Below are 25,261 nucleotides of genomic sequence, written 5' to 3'. Positions count from 1 at the left end.
CCACACCCCTCATTTTGGGCTTGTTGGAGCCAAAGGCTGGGTGACTTAGCCAAGTTCCACAGACAGCAGCAAAGAGGGACTTCTTCACGTCCTTATCTCTACCACTTCTGCTTCTTTGCTCTTCTGTGGGGACAAATAAGATCTCTTCCTTCACCACTTTGTTGGCAGAGCTGCCCCAAGTCATAGAGTAAGTTGCCATTGGAAAGAGCTTCAGCAAGTCTCTGGGTTGGGGGGGGGGGGGAGTCTGGCCTCTGGGTTTCTGTGAGGAAGTGGCTTCCCCAGAGCAGAGCAGGCACTGTTGCCTCAGAGAGCTGGGCCTGTCTTCCTGGGCTGTTAACTGAGCCCTGGACCTGAGGGGCATTATGTCCAACCAGACCCATAGCTAAGTCTCCAAAGTCGGGCTCCTGTTGGGAGTCTGCTCCCTCTGAACTCCCTAGATTCTTGCGGAGTAGCAGCAGCTGTGGGGTGCCATCTACAGCATGGAGTCATGGGTACGTTGAGACCACCCCAAGACCAGCTGTGGATCTTGAACAAGGGCTGTCTTCAGCCCAGCCTCTAGAGTCCTGGCACCAACCTTTGTGTACACACTTCCCACAGCCGGCAGCCTAGTATCTTGGTCTCAATCTGGCTCCTGGAGGGTGTGGTCCTCACTTCCTGTGGCCACCCTTTCTTGTCTAAGCCTGCAAGAGTGGAGAGGAGCTGTAGGGGAAATCCCTGGCAGGGCTGCCCCTGCTTTGGTGTGCCTTCTATCCAGGAACTTTGAAAACTGCTCAAAGTCCCAAGCTGAGCACCTCCTGGAGACCAAGGGTGGCACTGGTGGGTAGGTGGATGTACCAGAACCAGGGTGAGCCGGGGAGGCCTTTGCTAAACCCTCGCCCCCTCTCTCCCACGCCTTCACTGCCATCTGTCCCTCCCCAACCTCACATCGTGAGCTCCAGATCAATCTACGGCTGAGGGGGGTGGGGGGCGCAACTGCAGTGGTCACCCGTAGAAGGGCGGGGTCCTCCAGCACGAAGGGTTGTGTCGCACAGGCCCCGCCCCACCCGCCTGCGCCACCCATTGGTCGCGAGAGCAGTGACTCGCGGGCGGAGCAGGAAGGAAACCGCTCCCGAAAGCGGCGTAGTCTCGACTGTGCAGCTGCCGCTACCACCAGCTCTCGTTTGTCTGCATATCCGTCTGCCTGCAGCATGAGCGGCCTGCGCGTCTACAGCACGTCGGTCACTGGCTCCCGCGAAGTAAGTGCACGACCGGCCGCTGCTGGGAAAGAGCACGGGCCGCTTCCCGGTGCTGTGGACCCTGACGCCTGGGACCCGCCCCCACGACGGGGGATGGGGCGGGGCTTCCTGGATCCAGGGTCTTCGAGCCCCATCCTGTGCCCCTTCACTGGGTATCTTGGGTCCTCAGTAGCACCAGCGTGGTTTACCCATCCCCCACCACTGGGACAAACACGGTCTATACCTCTTACCTCCGCATCCTTATCTCGCTCTCTTGCCAGGTGGTGTGGGGGTACCCCAGCCAGACCTGCCCTGCGTTCCCCTGGCTGAGCTCCTGACCCTCCCGGCCTGAACTTTATCCCACTTCCATTCTTTCTGACCCCATTCCCATGGTGGTGGCCCCCTCTCATCCCCTGCCTCCTCAAGCCTGACTTGCCCTCATAACTCCTAGTGGCCAGAACACTCTCGTAGAGTGGGCAGGGGGCAGAGAGACAAAAGCCCCTGGTCACATCTGCCGGAGCACTCCCCATAGGCCTTCCAGCCTGCCCACTAATCCTGCCCACCCTTGACCCCTAGATCAAGTCCCAGCAGAGTGAGGTGACCCGCATTCTGGATGGGAAGCGCATCCAATACCAGCTAGTGGACATCTCCCAGGACAACGCCCTGCGGGATGAGATGCGAGCCTTGGCAGGCAACCCCAAGGCCACCCCACCCCAGATCGTCAACGGGGACCAGTATTGTGGGGTATGGTCCTGGGGATTGGGGGTGAGGGGAGTGTTGTTGGAGGACTCCAGCCAGGGTCAGACCTGCAAAACAGTACTGTACCTCCTGCAGCAGCACTGAGGTGACTACCCCTGCCCCTTCCCCTCAGGACTATGAGCTCTTCGTGGAGGCTGTGGAGCAGAACACACTACAGGAGTTCCTGAAGCTGGCTTGAACTGAGCCAGTTCCTGGTCCCTGCTGGACTCAGCACCACATTCTCCCCACAGACCTCGCCCAGCCTTGAAGGACCCCGTGACCAACTTCTGTCGACCCTATCGTGATCTTGAAGTCCCTTCCCCCAACCTAGGCCCCTTCTTCCTCTTTGTAGCCCCCTCTCCTCCATTCAAAGGCAACATTCCTTTACCCACTAGTCTCAAAAATTGTCTTAAGCAACAGCCTAAAAGGCTGCTCTTCCCAGCCAGGCCTTGGGGCTGCCACCCTGTCTGGCACTGGCTGATGGGTACTTCTTTTGGTTCCATTAGTCAGAGCTCTGCCAAAGGCCCCGCATTCCCTCTCCTGGGAGTACCTTAGAGACAATTAAATGCCCATTCCACTGGCAGTGTCTGTCTGGTTGTGACCTGGGTATCCCAGGTCCCCACTCTGGGTTAGGCTAGTAATTGTGATAAAGCTGTGCTCATGTGTGGCGCTTCAGCATGTGTGTAAGTGCATGTCAGGCACACACGTGCCCGAATGGACCCGTGGTTTCTGGAGACAGTGGGGTCCACTCTCCAGGTCACAGTTGTGTGTTGGTGTCCATTTGCATGTCTGCCCCGGGGCTGCCCACCCTTGGATTGGATTGGTTAGTGTGGGTGTGTCATGGGAAAGGGTACACAGCCACAGTTCTGTCATTTTGAAGGCAGGATGTCAATCACCTGACCTTGTCGGATCACAACCTTGGGAAGCCTGTTCAGAAATTTCTCAGCAGTCATCCTGGAGCCTGCAGTGACTTTGTGCATAGTATTGAGGAAGTGTCCCCATGAGCTTATGGGTCTGTGTGTTTCCGCGCACAGGTGTCTGCTGACTGAACGCTTGCCAGGTGAGGCTCTGCCACACCAGCTGAGGCGGAGAATGGAAACCCAGCTGGGGTTGGCAACTCCCTCCTCAGGATCCTTCCCTTCACAGGATCCACTTAGCCTCCCTTCTTAGGAGAAAGAAGAACCTAGATGACAAAGACCCAGCAGCCAGTCCTGCCAGCTGAGGCTCAGGTTACCGAGGGGAGGGTCAGCACCACCCCTCCCTGGCCTCTGCCTTCCCCTCCAGACTGCCCTGCCAAGACATCCTGGTAGAGCTGATGGTGTCAGGGCCAGGCACTTTATTCATGGCTAGAGCTGGAGTTGGGGCCAGGGTCAGACAATGGGGCCCTGCATGGTCGCAGTAGCAGTGTCGCGTTGGGCACCAGGCCTGCAGCCTGCAGCGTGAGTGTGTCGTCCTGGTAGACCATGAGTGGGAAGGTACTGAAGATCTCAAAGGTGGCTGCATCCATGCCCCTGGGGGCCCAGTGGAATGGATCAGGCCAAGTCATTGGGCTGGAGCCTCCCTGCAGCCCCTACCCCTGCCCTGTGCCCACCTGGCCTGTGTTAGCAGGGCACGCACATCACCAATAGTGTCATTGGGCCACATCATCAGGAGGAAGACTTGCTCCCCATTCTCAGACTTGATGCGCAGCATGGAGAGTGGGGGTGCTGGTGTGTTGGGTGATTTCTGACTCCTGCAGGCCCAGGGGCCTTCAGTGTTCCTGTGGCCAAATCCCACTGGACCCTCACCTTTCCACCCTTCCCTCACCTTTCCCGCTCAGCCACCAAGGCAGGCGTCTCCACTATGGTCTCCTGGATCCGGGCAGGTAGTGGGCAGTAGTTCTGGAAGGCATCAATGGAGAGGGGACAGAGCCCTAGGCCTTGCCTGAGTCATCCAACCCTTGGAAGGGACTGACTCATCCTTGAGCAGGGATGAAGGTGTTCGTGTAAACTGAGGCCCAAGAGAGGAGAGGGAAAGGAAAGGGAAAGGAAAGAAGGCTCTGGGAGGCAGCCCATCATTTCCCTCAAGAAGCCTCCCCATCAGTCAAATGGGAGGCAAAAGCCCACAAAGACGATGACCAGGCTAGATTTCTAACCCACCTTGGGGTCAGGGAAGGCTTCCTGAGGGAAATGACACCTGAGCTGAGACTGCAGAATGAGTAGGAGTCCTTAGAAGTGGAATGAGGACAGGGATGTTCCCAACAGCAGGGACACCGATCACCTAAGATCAGGGAAAGCCTCCTAGAGGAGGTGATATATTTGGGACATTGCCAGCAGTTCACAGCTGAAGCCGGGAATCAGGTTGGACTGGAAGAGGAGGTTAGAGAAGTGGGGAGGGGCCCAGTGGTGCAGGACAGGCCTTGAGTGCCAGGATAAAGGACTTGGCTCTGAGAATCCTTGGAAGACTGCAATAGGGAAGGCTATGAGGGAAGGATGGCTGGCAGGGGCAGGGAATGGAGGCGGGAGACTGGCCAGAGGAGGTTGCATTGTGTGGGAGACACACCAGAACCTAGGGTGATGGGCAGTGGGGATGGAGAGAGTTCTAGGGATGGCCAGACCAGACAGGACTTAGCAATGCTCTGAGAAGTTGAGAGAGCAGCAGGATGGGATGAAGTGAAGAGAGAACCAGTTCTGTGAGGGCCAGGGATACCAGGACTGCATCTTGGCTCACCCCCAGCCTGGACTCTGACTTTATTTAGCCCCTTAGAGCCAGTCTGGCTGCTCTCTGGGACCCAGTGCAGAGCCTTTAGCAGCTCTGCGGTTTCCAGAGACCACTGCACAACGCTGAGGGACCCACCATCCTGGCCATCCCCCAGGGTCCAGAAGCCTGAGCCTCCAGGCAAGACACTGCTCTGGCAAGCTGGGCCAGGGTTGGTGGTAAAGAGCCCCCAAGAGGGTTGTGGAATTAGGGCTGGCCTCACCTGCAAGGTGTCCCTGATGGGGCCCCGGATGTCAATCACCTGGCCTTGTCGGATCACAACCTTGGGAAGCCTGTTCAGAAATTTCTCAGCAGTCATCCTGGAGCCTGCAGGGAGGGCATTGGGAAACTTGGCCCAGGGAGGAACTGTGATTAATGGTGGGAGACTCCACCTGGAACTTCTCCTGCACAGCCCCCCAGCCACCTGGCTCAGCCTCAGGGCCCAGCTTACCTGGGTGCTCCTCCACTCTGTCCGAAGCCTTGCGCACCTTTGGTCGGCCTACCACACGGCCCTCACCCGGGAATGGGCCCAGCCCATCCTCAGGGTAGACCTGATTGCGCAGGTCACTTACCTGGCAGGAAGGAGGGGTGATAGCAGCCAGCCCAGCTCTTCAGCCCTGGGACCCTCCTCCCCTTCCCTGCTTGCCCCGAGGCCCCAAGAGCAGGCCCAAGAGATAGTCTAATGCAATCCCCATTTTACAGACAAGGAGGCTGCAGCCCTGGGAGAAAGCAGGAGAACCACAGTCATGCCTCTGTCACCTCCTTGGGCCTTGCTTCTGCAAGCACTCCACATTCATGCCTGCAGAAGCCACAGTACTGACCCTCCTCAGAGATCCCCCTTCTCAGGAGTGTCCAGAGAAGCAAAGTCCTTGCTGTTGCCTAGTCTGCAACACAGACCCTTGTCACCTAGTGTGCTTCCTCAAGGCACAGCTCTGAGGCCTTGTCTTGGCATAGACACCTTGAACACCCCCACTTGTGAATCACACAGTTTTCTGAGCCATGGTGGTGCACACCCCCTTACACGCCCTCACTGTGGAAATAACCTGCCACCCACTGGGGCTCTCATGGGCCCTTTGGTGGTGCCTTTCGTCTCACACTTTCCATGACAAGCTCATGTCCTTGAGGCCTAGCACCTGCCCCTTCTGCTCTGCATTTATGGTTCACAGTTCTGCCTTCCACCTCAACCAGTTGGCTTCAGGAGCCTCTGGGGGAAGCCCCGCCACTTGTGCATAGTCATAGTCACCTAGTCACCGGGTCCTGAATGCTGGGGAGTAAGGGCAGGCAGTGGTCTGGCCAAGGCTGAGCCTTCGGGGTGCCACCAGAGGGCACTGCCTGCTGTTCAGCCGCAGGACCTCCCTGCCACTGCCCCTGGCCAGGCAGCCTTATCCCTCCCTTCCCAGCCAGTTTCAGGATCACCCTCTCCGGGAGTTTATCAGACCCAGGTCCCCTGTGCTGGGGCGGTGGCTCCCCCTTCAGAATGGCTGATGCTGTGGAAGTTGTTTCTCCCCATTCTCTCCAAAATCCCCACACTGGGAAGGGTAAGTTGAGGAGCAGCCCTTCACCTTAAAGGGAACCCCATCAGGGTAGAGTCGCTGGAGCTCTGAAGGGAAGAAGCCATCCAGTATGTCCCGGAGACAGCGCTGCAGTGAGGAGAAGAATGGTGAGGCCGGCTGCCTGCCTGGATGGTGGCCCTGGGCCCTGGTCTTCCCCGGTGCCTCAGACTCTAGAACTATTTGAAGCCCTAGGGCTTGGATGGGGGCCTAGGTGGAGGGGCAGGCTGGGCCTGAGTGAGCTGGCTCCACCATCTCCATGTAACAGTGGGCAGGAGGGGACCCCAGAGCCCCACCCCCAGCTCCTACCTGTGTGGAAGGATCGTAGAAGGGCCGGAAGGGCCCATCAAACATCATGATGCCATTCCTGTAGAGCTTCAGCGGGATGGGCTCAAGGGCATGGAGCCGTGCCCCACCAGGCACTGGCGTCACCTGGGTGTCACCCTCTACCACCAGCTCACTGAGATCCTGCAGGCTGGCCAGCAGCCTATCAAAGTCCACCTCAGGGGGCACTAGTGAATCCCCTGGCAAAGAGGATAGACCCATGAGTCTCATCATGGCTTCTGTGTGCCCTAGCAGCCCTGGTTTTTCTGGCCCTCTCCCAAGCTGGGCCTCAGGGTCTCCTTAAATGACCACCTAAGGAAAAGAAAGGAAAACTAATACTAAATAATAGTAACAGCTGTCTCATCATTGAGCATTGGCTTTTTTTTTTTTTTTTTTTTTTTGCTGGGGGTTTAATACCCATCATCATGTCCCCTTCTCTTACTGACACAATGCTGTAAGGGCTTTTTGGATGAGCAAACTGAGGGTTACAGAGAGTTGAGTGACTTGCCTAGCAATGAACAGTAGTGGCAGAAGCACGATTAGACCTCAGGCCTGTCAAGCACTGATTGGCAGCTAAAAAGCACAGAGCAGAGCTCCCAGCCCTGGAACCCAGCCTTTCAGGGTTCCAGTCCCAGCTCCTTCACTTCTACCTGTGTGACCTCAGACAAGTCAATTGAATGCTCTGTGCTGCAGCAGTCCCTTGTAGAATGGGATGACAATAGTGTCTGCCTCCCAGGGCAGCTGTAAAATGCCAAAAAGATGACTGTGTGAGGGCCACTCTGTCCACATTAGATTGTTACCAGCTCTACCTTGCACAAATGGTCCTGAAGCCAGCCCCGAGGCTCTGAGGCAGGAGCTATTACGCATGAGGAAAGTGGCCCAGAGACATGAAAAATGATTCAGCCCAGGCCACCTGGGGAGTTAGAGGAGGGCTTGGGACTTGAATCAGCCCAGTCTAGAGCCTGTTTCCCACCCCTGCACCATCAGGAGAGGGAGGACAGATGTTAGGGAGGGTGCTGGGACAGTGCTGGACAGAGGTGGGACAGGCCCCAGGGCATATGACTATTTTTGTGCAACAGACCCTTTTAAGCAGCTGCCAAATCTTTGGTCTCTTCTGAAAACTGCACCCCACATATACCTGTGCCACAGCCAAGACACGCTAGAGCAGAAAGTGTCACCTGGGGACACACAGGCCAGGGCCTGTTCTGCAGTTTTTGAAGGGCCCTGGCCCTCAGGCAAGTTGCCCACTAGGGTGCAACTCTCCAACAGACAAGTGACTCTGTGGGCCTTCTTGGAAGTTGTTTTTCACCAGGACAGTCACGTTGTGGCAGGATGTGGTTCAGGCCTCTGGGGACCCAATGCTTTTCCCCACAGTGGTGCAGCGGTCCTACCAGGGATGTACAGATGCAGGTGGCTATGTTTCCTGTTGCCTTTGCAGTTGTCAAAATGGTCTGCCCTGGCCAGCCCTCCCCTCTCCTTGACATTTGCTACTGCCTGAGGTGCTATACCTGCCCTCCCCGGCCCCCTTGGAGTACCACAGAGTCCCTGCCTGGAAAAACAGAATGTCCTAGGCATCCCTAGTATGATTCAGAATGACATTAAGACATCATTTTCCTTTAACAACTAACTACTTTAAGAACATATTGGTAGCCAGGTGCAGTGGCACATGCCTATAATCCCAGATACTCAGGAGGTTGAGGAGCATTTCAAGTTCAACTTTAGCAATCTACTGAGACCCTATCTCAAAAAAAAGAAAAAAAAAAGAAATGGCAGGGGAGGCTAGAGTAAGTAACTCAGGGGAGCGCCTCTGGATTCAATCCCTATACTGAAGAGAAAGGGTGAGGGGAGTGAGAGACAGAGAAGTGTATGCCCAAATTGGTTAGCCTAAAAATCAGAGCAGGAAAGATCATCTCATAGAAGGCCAGCCCCACCCATCCTCCTCCACCTGGGAAGGTGAGGCCTAGAAAGGTCGGCTGGCTTGGCTGGGTCGGATCCCACAGAACAAAGCAGAAAAGCACCCACACCTGCTAACACCTAAGCCAATACTCCTGCCCTGCCCCAAGCTGCCTCCTGAGTCCGGGGCTTCAGGCACCTGACAGACATGGGGTAGCTGGCAGGAGAAAGGGACAAACTTCCCCCTGGAAGCCCAAGGGAGGATGCCAAGAAGCCATGAAAGGGGAAAGAAGTTGGTAAAAAAAAAAAAAAACTGGCCCCAAGCCAGGTGATGGTGCATGCCTATCATCCCAGCAACTTGGGAGGCTAAGGCAAGATCTCAAGTTCAAGGCCAGTGTGGGCAAATGAGCAAGACCCTGTATCAAAATGAAAAGTAAAAGGGCCGGGGATGTAGCTCAGTGGTAGAGCATTCTGGGCTCAATCCCTAGTACTGAAAGAAAAGAAAAAAGAAAACTGGCCCCAGGGGCTGGGGTTTAACTCAGGACCTAGAAAAAGAAAAGGAAATCTGGCTCAGCTGCTGCCAATCAGCTGGACTAGGGCTTGGAAAAATGAAACCAGATGGGGTGAGTTGGGCAGGTATTGGATCCAGTAGACAGGAGAAGGGACAAGGGGCCCAGGAAGGAGGAATCACAGCTCTGGACAATCCAGAGCTGGAGGAAGAAGACAGTTAGAGCCTGTTGTTGCCACATACTTCAGAGTTGGAAAGCCAGTAAGCCCCACGCCACGAGTATTCTCCAAAGGCCTGACCCCACATCAGGACAGAGATGCAGTAGAAGCCCGCACAGGGCGAAGGTGGCCAGGGACAAGTCCAGCTCTGTTCTAAATGGCAGCAGGACTTGGGTGAGGGGACATTTCCTCTGAGCCACAACACACCTGTAATCATAGCTACTCGGAAGGCCGAGTCTGGAGGATTGCCCAGCTTGTGAGCTTGAGGCCAGCCTGGGCAACTTAGCAAGACCCTATCTCAAAATAAAAAATATAGAAAGGGCAGTGGATGTAGCTCAGTGGTGAAATATCCAGATTCAATCCCCAGTACAGTTAAAAATTCAATCAATAAAAGAACCCTGGCTGCCTGCAAGGCTGGGCTTCTGAGCTTCTCCCTAAGTGAGGATTCCCTATCGAGCACCTGGAGAGGGGTATATTACCATCCCCATCTTACAGACGAGGAAACTGGGCCTTGTGTAGTGTCATGTTACCCAGGCCATGCAGCCTGCAGAGCCTGGGTAACCACCTCAGCTCTCAGTGACCATGTAGGCTGCTGCTGAGCATTGGCTCTTGGGATCTCACTCCCTTGGGTCTCTTTCAAGCGAGGGCTGCTGTTCTGGGAGATCCTCTTCAAGGCCTCATCCACCTTTGAGAACTATGGCTATATTAAAAAGGGAGGCAGCAGCATGGGGCCAAGCCTGGCCTCACCCCGACTCCTGAGCCTGGCTCCCTTCAGTGGGCTTCTCCCTCCCACCCTGAGCTCTGTGACCTTGGGCAGGTGGGCCTCCCTGAGCCTCAGCTTCCTCTTCTGTAGAATGAGGACAATAGTTTCTGCTCCCAGGGCTGCTCAAGGCTCTGAGAAAGTGCGTGGTTGGTGGTGGCTGCTGTTGTCACGACACCTCCTACTCACTCTTGGGCTCTAGGCTCGGGCTGCACTCACCACCCACCTCCTCTGAGAAGCCTGGCCAGGGGCCTTTCCCATCATGGGTGGGTTCCTGGAGCACCTGGCCCACTCCTTCGGCCCTGGTCACAGTCTCTTGTCATTTTATATGTGCTTGTTTGCCTTTCGACCACACTGGCTGAACCTTCATCACAGGCTGGGGTGCTGAGCCCTGGCTGGCCCAAGGAGGTGCTCCAGAAGCATGCGCTGACCTGTCCATCGTCCTCAGATCTCCGACACCCTCCGTGCCCTGTCCCTACCTCCCCATGCCCTCTTGCAACAGGAAATGGAGCCATCATTACCACCTATCTGTAAGTCAGACCCGCTCTGGGGACTTACACACATTTGCTCTGCTCCTCGGAGGAGCCAGGGCAGACAGAAGAGGCTCTGAGCCGGTCGCTGCCATAACACCAAGCCAGCCCGTGACCAAGCCAGCCTGTGACCTTGGGCCCGTGGGATTCCACTTATATCTCTCTGTCCCTGCCCACTGAACATAGTGCCACCCAGTCCCCACCTCATCCTGTGGATTGTCCCAACATGCTCTCATGGTCCAGGCTCAGACACAGTGGCCACCACAGCCTAGCTCCTGCAGGTGAAGGTGCCCTGATCTATATGCCAAGCACCATGCTGAGTGCTCTGGGGCATGACAACAGCTAAGCCACACAGGCTGCTGGTCATGACCCCCCACCAGAAGCACCCCATGCACTTATTCAGTGCTTTCAGCAGCCCTCGGAGCCCCTCAGTGCTACTTATCCCCCTCTTTCTGAGAAGAGGGAATGGTCTCGGAGACCAGTAGTCACCCGGCTCAGCGACCCCACCCAGCCCCAGCCTAAGCCTGGAAGCCATTCTTGCCATTGCAGACTCCATCCCCCGGGGCTGCCCAGCTGTAGCCGGGCCCAGCCATCAGCACAGACTCACTGGTGATCAGATTCGAGCTGAGCTTGAGGGGATGGAAGAGAAGGCGGCAAGACACCTCTGGGGGTGAAGAGTGCCAGCCAGGCCTGGAGGTGGCAGTGAGGGTGGGGAGGAGTCAGGCCTGCCGCTGCCTAGGCCAGGGCAGGGGGAGGGCACAAAGGGTGGCCCAGGACAAGTCACGCTGGCCACTACCCATGGAGGGAGTGTGGCTTCCTGAGCTGGGAGTTGGATAGAAGCACCGGCACAGGCTCAGGGGCTTGGGAGGAAGGCTGGGGGAGGTGGGGGCTGGCACAGGAGGCGGGAGAAACGGAGGAGGGGCAGGAGCCCGGGCAGGAGCCCAGGGACAAAAGGGGGATGTCCTATCCAGCTCACAGCTGACTAGAGCCCTCAGCCCTGAGGCCCACACCTGGCCTGTGGTGATTGACCAGAGCAGGACTGTCCCTTTCATGTCTTCACATGCCCCAGAGCACCTGGCATTGTAGCCTGATTCTCACATCCTGGTGAGAGGGTGTGGAGGGATAAAGGCTTCAAGCTGAGGTCCATCCCTGGCCAGGCTTTGCCCCTGCTGGGCCCCACTTCATGGGCATGATTGACTCTCCTTCCTAAGGCAAGAGTTCCAGGCCCTACAACATTCTAATTATCCCCCACTGGCCTAATACAGATGGTCTGATTCACCAGTCCATTGGCCTCTGCCCCAGAGCCCATGGGGAGAGGTGTCCAACAGAAGGGGAGCCAGGAAGTCAGAGCCAAAGTGACATCCTAAGTCAGTCCTGTACTGTGGGGTTAAGCATCATGCCAGTATGTTGGGAATTTAAAAAGTAGGACAGGGCTACACAGTTGAGATGATACACCAGGAGGTGGGAGGACAAGAAGTCAGAGCTGCCCTCAAAGATGGTATGGTCAGTGGAGAGCCAGGAAGCCAGGGCTAAGAAAAACAAGGTCTTTAAGATTAAACCCACAGCACGCCTATAATCCCAGCAAATTAGGAATCTGCAGCAGAAGGATCACAAGTTCGAGGCCAGCTTTAGCAATTAACAAGAACCTCAGCAACTTAGCAAGACCCTGTCTCAAAATAAAAAATAAACCAGGCATGGTGGCTCACACCTGTAATCCCAGCAGCTCAGGAAGCTGAGACAGGAGGTTGGAGGCCAGCCTCAGCGACTTAGTTAGGTCCTATGAAACTTAGTGAGCCCCTGTCTCTAAAAAAAAAAAAAAAAAAGAAAGAAAGAAAAATTAAAAGAGCTGGGGAGGTGACTCAGGGTCAAGTACCCCTGGGTTCAATCCTTGGTACCAAAATAAACAAATAGATAAAATAAAAGTAAAAAGGGCTAGAAATGTAGCTCAGTGTTAAAGTATCCCTGAGTTCAATCCCTGGTACCAAAACACAGCATCTGCAGACAAGGGTCTGCCCTACTCCAAAACCAAATCAGGAACTTTCCCAGGTGATGAGGAGCGATTCCAGGTGTTAGGGGCAAGCACATGTGTAGAATGGCCACTAGAACACCCTACAGTATTGCCCTATCCACATGGTGATCACCAGGGGTGGAGACCTAGCAGGATAACGAGACATGTGTCACAGGAAGAACAGTGAGGAGGGAGAGCGCAGGCACCACTGAAATGCCACCTCTACACGGGATGACATCAGGCAGTCGGGTCCCAGCCTACCCCACAGATGCCATAAATGCATCCCTTGTTTGAGTCAGTCTGGGGTTTCTGCTTCCCACACGCGCCTCCCTTGTGCTCGAGCATAAGAATAAAGACCTTGTTCCTGAGAGTCGCACAGAGCCTCAGTCTCATTCTTCTGATAGACAGCTTAAGAACCCCGGGTCGGGTCCTTAACAAGAGCAGCAGGCCAGCCAGAGGCCAGGGGTGGGAACATGGGGTCCCTGGGGGAGGAACCGGCTGGCTCCTGGGGTGAGAAAAGAGAGGTCCCAGGAGGCAAAGCTGCTGGAAATGGAAAACTTCTTCATCTGGAGGAGATCAGGCAAGGCCCCTCCCACACTGAAAATTAAAAGGCAAAAGAAGGGCGGCAGGGGCTTGGCCCAGCGCTACTGCATTTACGGAGGCCCTGGGTCGGATCTCCAGCCTGCAAAACAAACAAACAAACAAAAAAGGCTGAAGAAGGGCAAAGACGCACAGAGGACCAGAGGGCTGTGCAGCCAGGGAGCTCCCAGATGAGTGTGGGCGCTCCCAGCTGTAGCTTTAGCTGGGAAACACCTGGCCCCACAGTCGGCCTCCCTCAGAGCACACCGACAAAGCAGAGCAGGGGGAGGCTGCTCCTTTTTGGGTGGGGGAAGAGTAGGAATCCATAACAAATGTCCAAGAAATCAGCTGTCTGGTCCAACCCCTTCCTAAAAGAAGCAGGGAGGTCCCCACTGGCCAGAAGGAAGGCTGCTCTCCAGGAAGATGGGAGGACCCTGTGAAGCCAGAGCCCATCCTGCCTGGAGGGGGCTTGGGGGCAGCACTGCAAGCACCAGCCCTAGACCCCAGGACAGATATTCTTATAGCATCTGCAGCCACCTGTTAAGGCCTTGCCTCTCAGCCCGGTCCTGGGTCCCTGGAGAGCCCCACCACGGAACCTACACTCAGTCGGGCTGCTGCACGCCAGACCCACAACATCCTGGGCGGCAGGGCTCGCCCCACCGCCCGGGACTGCCCCAATCACCAAGGCTGTGGGTCCTACCTCCCAAGTCTCTCTCTGTGGCTCTCACCCTTACCACCCTTACACTGGGCATCCCTTATCCTCTGATTGGGGCTGCCTTCCCAGCGGGCTCTCAGCCCTAAGCCTTGCCCCCTCCACTCAACAGTCTTCAGACTCCGTAAGTGCCTCCGTTTGCCTCTCTGTAAAATGGAATAACCTCTGTGCCATGCCAAGGCAGCTTGCAAAAATGCTCTGAAAGCTGCAAAGGTTGCACAGACGGGAAGTCATTTAGAACAAGCAGTGTGTGTGTGTGTGGTGGGGGGTTGTCCTGAGACTTAGTGGATCTGGCCAAAGCCCAGGACTAAATAGGAAGTAGGGCTCCTATGAGGAATCTGGGCTTTTACCCAGCAGGAAACTTCAAGAATCAAGAGAGTGTTGTCATCTTCCCCAGTTCCTCCTTCAAGAGCAGCACTCTTGTTCCAGAAAGCTCCGCTGCCTTCACAAAGACCTTGGAGGACAGGAGCTCCTACTTGTTAGGCCCATGACACACAAGGCCAGGGCGAGGTGTTCTGTGTTTAGCTCACCAACTCCAGTGTATCCCCATTTTGTTGATGGAGAACTTGAGGCTCAGAGAAGGGAAGTCATTTGCCCAAACCACACTTGTAGTAGGTGGTGGGTTAAGATGAGGATCTGATTTGACTCTGAAGCCTGGGGAACTATCTATGGCCAGTTTCAGAATCAGCCAGTGCTATGGACCCAAATCTAGGGAAGGAAGGGCGGGAGGCACCCCTCTGGATATCAGCCATTGCGTGAGACATGAGAAGAGCTGGGATCCCGGGGAAGCAGGTGATCTCATTGGTCTGGCTCACAGATGATCCTGCAAAGGGATCCACGAGGGGATCAGCCTTGGAATTGAGGAGGGGCTTCCAGAACAGAGGGGCTGCTCTTTTAAGGCAGGTGCTTTAGTCTTGCTGTGTCCTGTAACTCTGGGTCCCTGGAGCCTTTGACAGATAAGCACGCAGACTAAGATGACATTAGGGAAGATACAGCGGGGCAGGCCAGGCGGTCAGTGACTGAGGTCTTGGTCCTCCCTTCCCTGGGTCAGAGCAAGGGGTGGGCTCCCTTGGAGGCCCATTATGCTGGGTGGCCAGGCACAAATGAGGGGATCTGGAGAGCTGGGGGCCAACAGGAATCCACTGGAGAGATCCCTTGAAAGGAGCGGGGCAGGCCCTCTCTGTACCTGGTTTCCAGAACTTCTTGGTGGTCATCCAGTCCCTCTCTTCCTCCTCTGAGACCGTCTTGTCCTCCGAATCCTCCTGGTCCATAGGCTCACCCACCCACTGCAGGCCATAGTCGTTGAGGAACCGCTGTGGGGCGAAGGGGAGACATGGGGCAGCCAGCTCAGCCTCCTGCACGGAAAGGCAGCACTGGCCTAAGCCCCAGCCTCAGTCCTGGGCCCCAGAGCTGCCTGGACAAAGGGAATGGGCAGAGGACCCTGCTTCTGGACCAGGTATTGAATGGAAGAAAGGTGACTCAGGTGATAGGGTCACTGGGTGAGAAGTCACTAAGACAGGGATGGCTCAGCCCTAGTTCCTGAGTGATTGCTGTCCCGTGGAGTTCACAGCTCCACAGGGGAAGAGAGATGAGGGGCTAAGGAAGCAGAGGATAGGACCTGCTTTGATCAGAGGCCAGGAGATCCAGCGGGCCAGAGGCTGGGAGGGCAGCCAGAGGAGACAGATGAGGACGGGGAAGCTCCCCAAGATAAATAAGAAAACACTTGGGCAGAGGGAAAGGCATGGGCAAACGTCCTGGGGTAGGAAAGAGCTTGATGTAGTCAAAGAACTGGAGGAAGGGCCCCAGAGTTGAAGGAGAGCATGGTTTAAGGTGAGACCGAAGAGGTGGACAAGGGTTAGCATGCAGTAAAGACTTTGGAATTGAACCCCATGAGAAGTCATGAGGTCTACCAGGCAGGAGAGGGGCATGTTAGGAGTTTGATTCAGCCCAGGAGGAGGGACATACCCTGGCTCTGGGCACCTCCCTGGCTCTTTAAACTCTGGGTCAGTCCTGGGCAGGGAGACAGGGCAAGGGTCCTGGTTGGGATGCTTGGTGAGGAAGGGCCCAGGGAGGGAGGCTCTGACCGGGGTGCAGCGGGCTGGCTGCCCCTCCCCCAGCCCTGCCTCTCACCTCCATCTCCCTGACCTGCTGCTGCAGCTGCGTGCACATGGTCTGCAGCTCCTCCTGCCGCTGCCCACTTACCTCACCTTCAGAGGAAACCAGGGTGAGGCTCAGCTGCCCAACCTGGAGGCTTCCAGGTGTGCTGGCCCAAGGGTCATCTGGGGATCCCCAAGAACTGCCTCTGGGCCCATCCCTTTGGTGTCTCCCTAACCCTGTGGGGCACCCTGGCTGACTCTCAAGGGGCCACCAGTCCCCTGGAGCATGTCTCTCCCATGCTCTGGATGGCATGCCTCAGGGGACTCAGTGCCATGGAGCCAGGTACTGGGTGAGTCCAGCACTGCCCCGGAGGTATCGTTGCCCTCCCTGGGCCCAGGTGTCCAAAACCCATCCAGGAGTCCACTTGATGGTCTTGGAGCCCCGATGAAGTCACTGCCCACGCTCCCAGGAATCATGGTCAGCCCTCCACAAGGGCCTCTCACCCTGGTTCTGCTGCAGGCGCTGCACCAGGTCCTCCAGGGCCAGGATCTTCTGATCCTGTAAAAGCAAGACACAGCATGAGGCCAGGCCCAGAGGGTCCCAGAGCCAAATAGGAAGAATGAGAATTTTTCGAGGCACAGGGAAGCACAAAGACCATGCCCCTGACAACTTTGGCACCGCCGCTGTTCCTGGGCCTCATATAACAACACTTGTGGTCCCACGGAGGTGAGGAAGGATGCAGCCAGCGCTGCCCAGGGCCAGTGTCCCACTGCCCCACCCAGCTCAAGGTCTACCAGGCCCTGCTCAGCTGTGGAAGAGACCCCAGCCTCTCTGCTAAGGTCCCAGGGGCCCAGATCGGTTTCAGGCCACACCTGGCCATCAAACCAGGAAACTCAGTGGGGAAGTTGGTCCTAGAGCCCACCCACCCTGGCCAGCCCACCCAGCCCTGGCCCCTCTCCTGGAGGCCTACCTTGGACACCATCTCATCACTCTGGGCTTTCACCTGCTGCTCCAGTTCTTGCATCTTCCTCGCCATATCTGAGTCATGGTATGGGGGACCTGCCAAGCAGACAAAACCCCTAGAGCCCAGGCCTGGAGGGGATACTGAGGCAGGGAAGTCCAGGGAAAGGATCCAGAGCAGAAATAAAGACACTAACAGCAGCTATCACATGATAGGAACTGCTGGAAACGCTATGCACATCAGCTTCTGTAACTCTGGCAATGTGCCCGTGAGGTAGATGAGCTGTCTCAGGACACTGAGGTGCATTAACTTGTTCAAAGCGTGTTAAGTATGTGGTGGAACGCATGAGCTGCACCACCTTGAAGTCTTGCCAGGCCTCGTGGCGAACATCTACAATCCCAGTAGTTCAAGAGGCTGGGACAGGAGGATGGCAAGTTCAAGGCCAGCCTCAGCAACTTAGTGAGGCCTCACTAAGCAACTTAAAATATAAATAAATAAATAAAACCCTCTCACAAACAAACAAACAAACAAAAAGAGCAAGGGAGATAGCTCAGTAGTAAAGCGCCTCTGGGTTAAATCTTCAGAATCCACCCCCCCCACACAAAAGGGTCGTCCTCCAACTAATGAAGCCTCAAATTCGAACCTCCAGTTTGCAGGTAATGCAGAGAATAAAAGAGGAGGCCAACGTCACCCAGGGGCATGGCCAGACAAATCCAGAATTGGGGTGTTCTGAAAGGCACATGTCTGGAACTCCTCAAAAAGTCCATGTCATTGTTTTAAAAGGCAGGGAGACTGTTGTAGAGAAGAATAACAATTAGATGTGGTGCAGGACTCTGGGATCAATCCTGGATCAGGGGGAAAATCACTCAGAGAGATTGTGGAACCCTGAGGAGGTTTGACTGTAGAAGGGATAGATGGTAGATGTTACTAAATAACCCATGTGCTGGGGTGGGATGGTCGGATTGTGAGCATGCATTTCCTTATTGAAGTGTTAGGGATGAAATGACATCTCTGCAATTCATTTCCAGATTGTGCATCTTAAAAATACATTTGTCAGGCTGGGGCTGGGGCTCAGCCTGCGAGGCCCTGGGTTCAATCCTCAGCACCACATAAAAATAAATAAATAAAACAAAGGTATTGTGTCCAACTACAACTAAAAAATAAATATAAAAAAAGCCATTTGGGGCTGGGGATGTGGCTCAAGCGGTAGCGCGCTTGCCTGGCATGTGTGCGGCCCGGGTTCGATTCTCAGCACCACATACAAAGATGTTGTGTCTGCCGATAACTAAAAAATAAAATATTAAAAAAATTCTCCCTCTCTCTCTCTCTCTCTCTTTAAAAAAAAAGCCATTTGTATTCATATATGTGAGTAGATGGAGAGAGAAAAGGCCAATGTGGCCAATCATCTGCAGCTGTCAAGAAAGACATATGGGTATTTTTAAAAAATATTTTTAGTTGTAGATGGATGCAATACTATTTATTTATTTATTTGTTTATTTATTTTTATGTGATGCTTAGAATTGAACCCAGTGCCTTACGCATGCTAGGCAAGTGCTCTACCACTGAGCCACAACCCCAGCCCCGACAAAAGGGCATTAATTGCACTATTATTTCAACTTTTCTGTATACTGGAAAATTTTCGAAATAAAAAGTTTGAGAAATGGAAAAAGAGAAAGATGAGAAGAAACTGGTCTCCTTCCTTTCCTGGACACCTTCCGTGCTGTGAGGCAGGTACTAGAGCCATTGCCAACCAAGCAGGATGCCCAGAGGAACTGAGCAGGGGTTGGGGAGGGAGAAACCTGAACTTCCTTTTTTTTCTTCCCCTTGTAGTACTGAGGATGGAATCCAGGGGTGCTTTAAGCTCTGAGCCACATCCCCGGCCCTTTTTTGTATTTTATTTGGAGACAGGGTCTTGATGAGTTGCTAACTGCCTCACTTTTGCTGAGGCTGGCTTTGAACTTGCAATCCTCCTGCCTCAGCCTCCAGAGTTGCTGGGATCGTAGGCATGTGCACTGCACCTGGCCTGACCCCAGAACTCTTGACAATATCTTTGAGTCACTGAATTAGCAGCCCTGGAGATGCCTCCTCAGGGGGCCTCAGCACAAATCTCCCCACTGCCTGTGCAGGTTGACTGAGGGTCCTCTCTGACTTGTAGTCAAAAGCCCCTGAAGTGACCTGTCAGCTTTCAGGAGCTGCCAGCACATGCAATGTGGGTAACTCACTGAGAGAGGGTGGGGAAAGGGTGAGAAGAGGGTGGGGAGAGGCCAGGCAGGTGGACAGCCACACTGAAAGGCTGGGAGTGAAGAAGTGCTGGCAGGAGGGCAACTGAGGGGCCGGCGACAGGGCATCCATGAGCTGAGGGTGTTCTGAGAATGGGGGACAGCTCAGATGCTGCTCAGCAGAGAAGCAGGGCAGGAAGCTCCCATGTTAGATGTTGGTGCGGACAGCCACTGGTTGGGAATGGATGAGAAGTACATGGCAGGGGGGGAGGCAGGGACAGAGGCCCAGAGCTCCTTTAAGAGGAGGGGCTGCTCCTGTTACCAAGACCACCGCCCAGCTGGGGGCAGGAGACCCCAGCTTTGTGATTCAGGACCAGACCAAGACCAGGCTCTTCACCTCAATCCCCCTCCTGTCAAATGGAGGGGGTTGGTCAAGACTCATGAGGCTGTTTATTGATTTGTTTCGTGGTGCTGGGGACTGAACCCAGGGGCCCCACCACAGAGCTACATCCCCGCCCTTTCTTTTCTTTTCTTTTCTTTTTTTAAATTTTGAGTCAGGGTCTCGCTAGATTGCCAAGACTGGCCTTGAACTTGAAATTCTCCTGCCTCAGCCTTGTGAAGAGCTGGGGTTATAGGCATCTGCCAGGCCCTTTCCTATAGCCGACTTCCTGATCGGTGGCCACCACTCTGAGGGCCCCTTGTGACAGGTACCGGCCAGGGGCTCTCTGCTGAGCAGCATTTCCTCAGGATGCTGCACTGGGAGGACACGAAGGCAGAGACAGGCTGCCCACCTGAGACACCACCCTGACGCAAGTCCTGACCCCAGTCCCGGCCTCCCCGCACCCCACGCAGCTCATCCCCGCCTGCCTGGTCTCCCGTCCCCAGGCCAATAAGCACTCCCTCCTCTGGGCAGCTGCCTTAGTGGTCCCCATGCCACTGTTTGCACCTCCACCAGCCCTTGCAGATGCTGTGGGCCAGCTAAGAGAGCCACCTAGGGGATGGTGCCCTGCAGGCACAGGGAGCAGGTGGCCAGGGGCTGAGCTCCCCCCTTAGGCCCTGTATCCTCTGTCACCCTGAACCCTGGGCCTGCTGGCATCACACTTGATAGAGACTCCAGAGGCTCCAGCCACAGCCTGGCCTCCCAGGCTAAGCCAGGGGGGTGTGCGGCCTTGTGACAAACTAGGTCTATGCAGGTTTGGATGTACAGGCACAGGGCCATGGTCAGCTGGGGCAGGAGCAGCCACCTCAGACTCCGCAGACAAGTGGAGGAGCCCTGGCTTGCAGGGCCTCGCCCCTCCTCTGGGCCCCCTCCGGCTGCAGGCCTCTGGTCTCACCTGGCCTACTCACAGAAGCAAATTTGTTGCTGTAGCAGGAAGGGACAGAGATCTGTTCTTCAGAGCCAGGCCCATCGTTCGGCATATCCACCTCATCTTCTGCAGACATGGAGGCTCAGGTCACCGCTCTGGGGCTGAGTCCCAGAGGGACCTCGGACCCTAGGCCCCAGCTGAGGAGAAGCAGCCCACACACTGCCCCCAAGAGTATGAAGGCAGGTCATTTGGGGGCTCGGGCAAGGATCCAATTAAAATGGTCCTCTTCCTGGAGTTCCCAGGCCAGCTCCTGGGAGGCTGGAGTGGCCACAGCGGTGCCACAGAGGGGTATGAGTGGGCTGGGATCTGACAGGAGAGGAGCCAGGACAAAGGTGTGAGGTCCAGCTCCAGGGAGAAGAGGCTGGTGGAGGCTGTGGGCGAGGAGGCTGGGCCACCCCTCTTGGTCCCTGCATAGTTTCCAGGCACCCACCGCCAAACCTTCAGTGGACTGAGGGGTCAGAAGTTAGTGAAGACATCTCTGCTGAGGGGCAGGGCCAGCAGGGAAGCCCAGGCCTGGGGGTGGGGAGGGGCTGCTCAGGCCCAGGGGCAGCCAGAGGCGCTCCAGGCAGGTCGGAGGTGAAGGAGACACTAGGACACAGCCCACACTTACCATCTCCATAGATTCTTATCCCTCGCCTTCTGGGAACCCAAGCAGGAAGGAGAAGGGAAAAACAAATTAAGTCCCCAGAAGTCCATTAGGGAAAAGGTTCCAGGCCCCAAGTCCCAGCCAAAGCTAAAAGAGTCAGAAGCGGGGCCTCTGCCTCCTGAGAACTTCTACCCTGAAATCCCATCCCTAGTGAAGGTGAGCCGAGGGACATGCTTCGGAACGTGACTCCTTCCAATAAGAAGGACAGGGGAGCCCACAGGTCCTATGGGAGACTAAGATATCCAAAATCCATGAGCCAGCCCTGGCTCTGCTCTGCTCTGCAGTAATTGCAGGTCCCCAGATCTGTCACTCAACCTCTGGACCACCTCAGCCTATAAGGATTCCATGAGGTGTTCAGAAGAGCAGGGCGAAGCTGATAAAAGGTAGAAGAGACTCCCCCTTTCCCAAGAGCCCACCCAGGCCTGGGCCAGAGTGGGCAGACCATCAGAGTCTGCAGAATTAGTAAGTGGACAGGAAACGCCAGGCACTGAGCCACCTCCACAGGGCCTGTACCTTACAAAAAGGTACCATCCAATTAACAGTTAGTCACAAAGGACAGCTCCTCAGAAGAAGGTATAAAGAGAAAGAAAGTGGTTGGAAAAAGGCACGTACCTCTTATTGGTATTTCTCAGGATAGTAGGAGTCATTCTCCTTTGGCCAGGGAGGGCCAAGGTGGACAAAGGGGCAGGGACACAAAGACCCCACGAGGCCAGCTCCTTACCCAGGATTCACAGGTTCCGACTGCAGGGGCACTTTCCGGGTCTTGCTAAGGGAGGCCAGAGGTGAGCTCATAGTTCTAGTCTAAATCCTAGCTGTCAGGAACTCCCTGAGAGGAAAGAGGAAGTCAGCCCTTGGGGACAGTGGGGACCTATGGCTTCAGGCCCAGGGATGGCCCGAAGCTTCTCTTCTCTGTCTACTCTTCCTAAGAGGGAGCACTGTCCAGGAGAAGTGGCCCTCACGCCTCCAAAGCCTGGCAGAGGGTTCTGGTGGCCTTTTCCTTTGGGTAACTGGCTCTCTCTGCCCTGCACACGGAGACCTCTGCCTGGAGGTGCTGGGGACAGTGCTGTGAAGCGGGGTGGTGCAGCCCCTTTGTCTGGAGCTTTCCAAACTTAGAGCCTGGGTACAAGACTACGCAGGAGGCCTGGGGCTTCTGTCCACCCATCAGTGAGCTGGCGGATACAAAGCCCAGGTGTCTCCTCCTATTAGAACCCAGGTGCCACCTGTGCAAACATGCCCAACCCACACCCACAAACCATCCCAGAGGCAGAGAGGGCAACCCACGGGCAAGATTCAGCCCAAAACCGGCCTAAGTGATACATAGGTCAAGAACCCAGACTCTGCAGATTCTGCCACCCGTTGTGTAACCGGCACCTCAGTTCCTCTGATGCAAAATACAGACAGTAACAGTACCACCCGGGCAGGTTGCTAAGGGATTCAGAGAAACAAGGCACCCAGCCCAGAGCCAAGCTCAAAGGAAGTACTTGAAAACTGAGTGTGGCTGTTGTGAGATTTGTTGTTTGGGGCACCTAGAACTAGACACTCATAATTGTTGGTTTGCCTTCCTTTCCTCTTTCTTCCAGAAAAGAGGTATGCATACCAGGATGCAGAGAGGGGCCACTACCCTATGCAGTACATTAAATGTATTAAGTGGCTAATATTGCTGGGCCTGGTGGCGCACACCTGCAATCCCAGCTGTTCAGGAGGCTGAGGCAGGAGGATCACAAATTTAAGGCCAGCCTCAGCAACTTAGCGAGACCCTGTCTCAAAATAAAAAGGGCTGGGATGTAGCTTGGTGGTAGAGTGCCCCTGGGTTCCATCCCTAGTACCACAAAGAAAAGAAAAGAAAAGAAAAGGCTAATACCTAGACATCTTAGAGTCAAAGAAAGGCCCTCCATTACTGAGAGTCTGAACCAAGTCTTTTGAGGAGGTTCCTCTTGGGAGATGTGGCACTGGCCTCTGCCTCGTCCCTGAAGCTGCCAACAGCGGGGGGCCAACGGCTCAAGACAGCCACCTGTGCCTTTGTTCTAGAGGGTAGTGCTCATGCCCTGCCCCTTCTTCAGGAGAATCCTTCCCCCAGGGCCCAGGCCCAGTGTCCTCACCCCCATCCTCCAGCCTCCCCACCCCCATCCTCCAGCCTCCCCACCCTGCCCCTGCCCTTGTCCTGCCCTGTCTGGTCTGGGCATCCTCGTGGTGTTTGGCCAAGGATGGCAGCCCCTCTTGGTTGCCCTCACCAACCTCCACACACTGCCAGAGGGATCTTAAAACACAAAAGTGACATGCCACATCCCTGCACAAAGCTCCCATGGGCTCCTTCTCAACCACAGGGAAAAAAAAAAGTCAAAATTCCTTCATATGGGCGAGCTGGTGCCTGTCCATGGCTCCTGACTTTACCCTCCACCTGTCCACGACACCCTCCACCTGACCGCCCTGCACTCTGCCAGCTGAGCCGCAGGCAGTACCTCAAGCCACGCAGCTCCCCCTGCCTGGAACTCCCCTTCTCTCCCATGTTCGTCCCTTGACCAGGCTGACACCTCTTTTTTTTTTCCCTTGTCCTTCAGTTTAGCTTTTTATTTCAAAATTATTATAGATTTACAAGAAATTAGGGACCTGGTACAGAGGGATCCCGGTATTCTTCACTCAATCTCCTTCAATAGCTACATCTTATATAATCATAGTTCAAGATCAGAGGCTTTGTACAGCTGGTGCCCTCTAATCACTTGGGGAGACGAAGCGTATGAGAAGCGCCTTGTCTTTCTCCAGTCTTCCCCCTGCTGCCTCTTCAGGGTCACAACCTCCCTTCCCAGCCCTAACCCCAAGCAACAGCCGCTCTTATATCCACTTCAAGAAAGTTTCGTAAATAGAATCGCGTAGTATGTATTCTTTTTAAAAAATTGCTTTTTAAGACTTAAATCACATACCTCACCCTTTAAAAAGTTAACTTTTGATATATTCACGGGGTTGTGCAACTGTCACCACAAATTTAGAACATTTTCATCAGCACAAAAAGACCCTGTAGCCAAGTGGGGTGGTGCACACCTGTAATCCCAGTAACTTGAAGGCTGAGGAGAATCACAAGTTGGAAGTCAGACTCAGCAACTTAGTGACATCCTGTCTCAAATTACTAGGTAAGAGGACTGGGGATGTAGTTCAGTGGTGAAGCTTCCCCGGGTTCAATCCCGAGTACCAAAACAAACAGAAAAATCTGTACCCTTCAGCAGTCACCCCCAATTTACCCTCCAGTCCAGTCCTCACTGTCTGGACGGCCACTAATTAGTGGCTCTGGACGGCCACTAATTTACTTTCTGTCTCTATAGATTTGACCATTTTGGACATTTCATATAAATGTAATATCTATAAAAATGATGGAAATTTGTAACTTCAAGAAGCGAAATGTGTATGAGTCATATATCAATAAAGCTGTCATGGAGAAAAAAAAAAGGTCCCCTAACCCAATCCAACATTTCCCCACAAAAGCAGCTCCTCCATCTTCCCCTTTTGTAATCAGACCCCTTCATCCAAGCACAAAATTCTCTCCTTCCTTCCCTCCTAATCCCATCAGTCACCAAATCCTGCAGGTTAAACTCTACAATGTCTCACCACAGTCCCTCCTTCCCGTGCTCACTGTTGGCCACCCTCTAGGGTGTTTGCCGCTCCAAGGGATGTCACAGTAGCCCCGCCCTGACTGCCCTGCTTCCAGCCTCACTCCGGTCCAATTCGACACTCCGTGTCCAGATTAACCTCCTCTTGGATCACGGGAGACCTCCGAGGGAGGAGACTCCGTCTCCCCATCAGTCTGGGGACTTCTGGGGATTCCTGGGCACACGGCTGTGTCTCCTTCAACTTCAGAGTGGAGGACCTGAGGACAGAGCCGGGTCTCCTGCCTTCGTTATGGGGACCCCAGGGTAGCCTACGGCTAGGGGCTGTCCTGGTCTTGGGATCTGCGCCGGTGTCCTCGGCATCCACGTCTCTGGGGCGGGACCTCCCTCGCCACACCTCCTGGGCTGGTGGCCACCACGGCAGAGCGCTGCACCCCAGCGCACGCTTCTACCCCCAACCCCAGCAGGACGCGCTCGCCGCACCACGTCCACCGCGGCCCGACCCGCCCCAGAGCCGCGGAGCCGCCTGCGCCCCACGCACGGCCATGCCCGGGCGCCCGCCGGAGAAGGCCGCGGAACCCTCGGGACCCTCGGGGCTCGGGCCG

At 55.1% G+C, this 25,261-nt stretch overlaps 2 protein-coding genes across 2 annotated transcripts; one reads left to right on the top strand and one right to left on the bottom strand.

The window, feature by feature from the left end:
- The first annotated feature begins 229 nt into the window (after window positions 1-229).
- Window positions 230-2,532, top strand: SH3BGRL3 (SH3 domain binding glutamate rich protein like 3). Its single transcript, XM_081306936.1, has 3 exons — window positions 230-1,235; window positions 1,791-1,958; window positions 2,086-2,532. Exons 1-3 carry the CDS (start codon window positions 1,188-1,190, stop codon window positions 2,149-2,151), a joined length of 282 nt encoding a protein of 93 aa, XP_081163062.1. The 5' UTR covers window positions 230-1,187; the 3' UTR covers window positions 2,152-2,532.
- Window positions 2,533-2,921: 389 nt separating this feature from the next.
- UBXN11 (UBX domain protein 11) lies at window positions 2,922-24,696 on the bottom strand. Its single transcript, XM_081308976.1, has 15 exons — window positions 24,658-24,696; window positions 21,782-21,886; window positions 21,025-21,053; window positions 20,382-20,480; window positions 16,838-16,926; window positions 16,371-16,425; window positions 15,901-15,977; window positions 14,957-15,083; window positions 6,548-6,762; window positions 6,251-6,328; window positions 5,140-5,260; window positions 4,912-5,015; window positions 3,759-3,832; window positions 3,544-3,684; window positions 2,922-3,463 (listed from the first exon to the last, which is right to left on the bottom strand). Exons 2-15 carry the CDS (start codon window positions 21,850-21,852, stop codon window positions 3,289-3,291), a joined length of 1,455 nt encoding a protein of 484 aa, XP_081165102.1. The 5' UTR covers window positions 21,853-21,886; window positions 24,658-24,696; the 3' UTR covers window positions 2,922-3,288.
- Window positions 24,697-25,261: the final 565 nt, after the last annotated feature.

The sequence above is a fragment of the Spermophilus citellus genome (genome assembly GCF_964194105.1).
Source record: "Spermophilus citellus genome assembly, chromosome: 9".
Classification (NCBI taxonomy): Eukaryota; Metazoa; Chordata; class Mammalia; order Rodentia; family Sciuridae; genus Spermophilus; species Spermophilus citellus.
The sequence above is the reverse complement of the archived record's forward strand: the minus strand, read 5'-3'. Positions and strand labels throughout refer to the sequence as shown.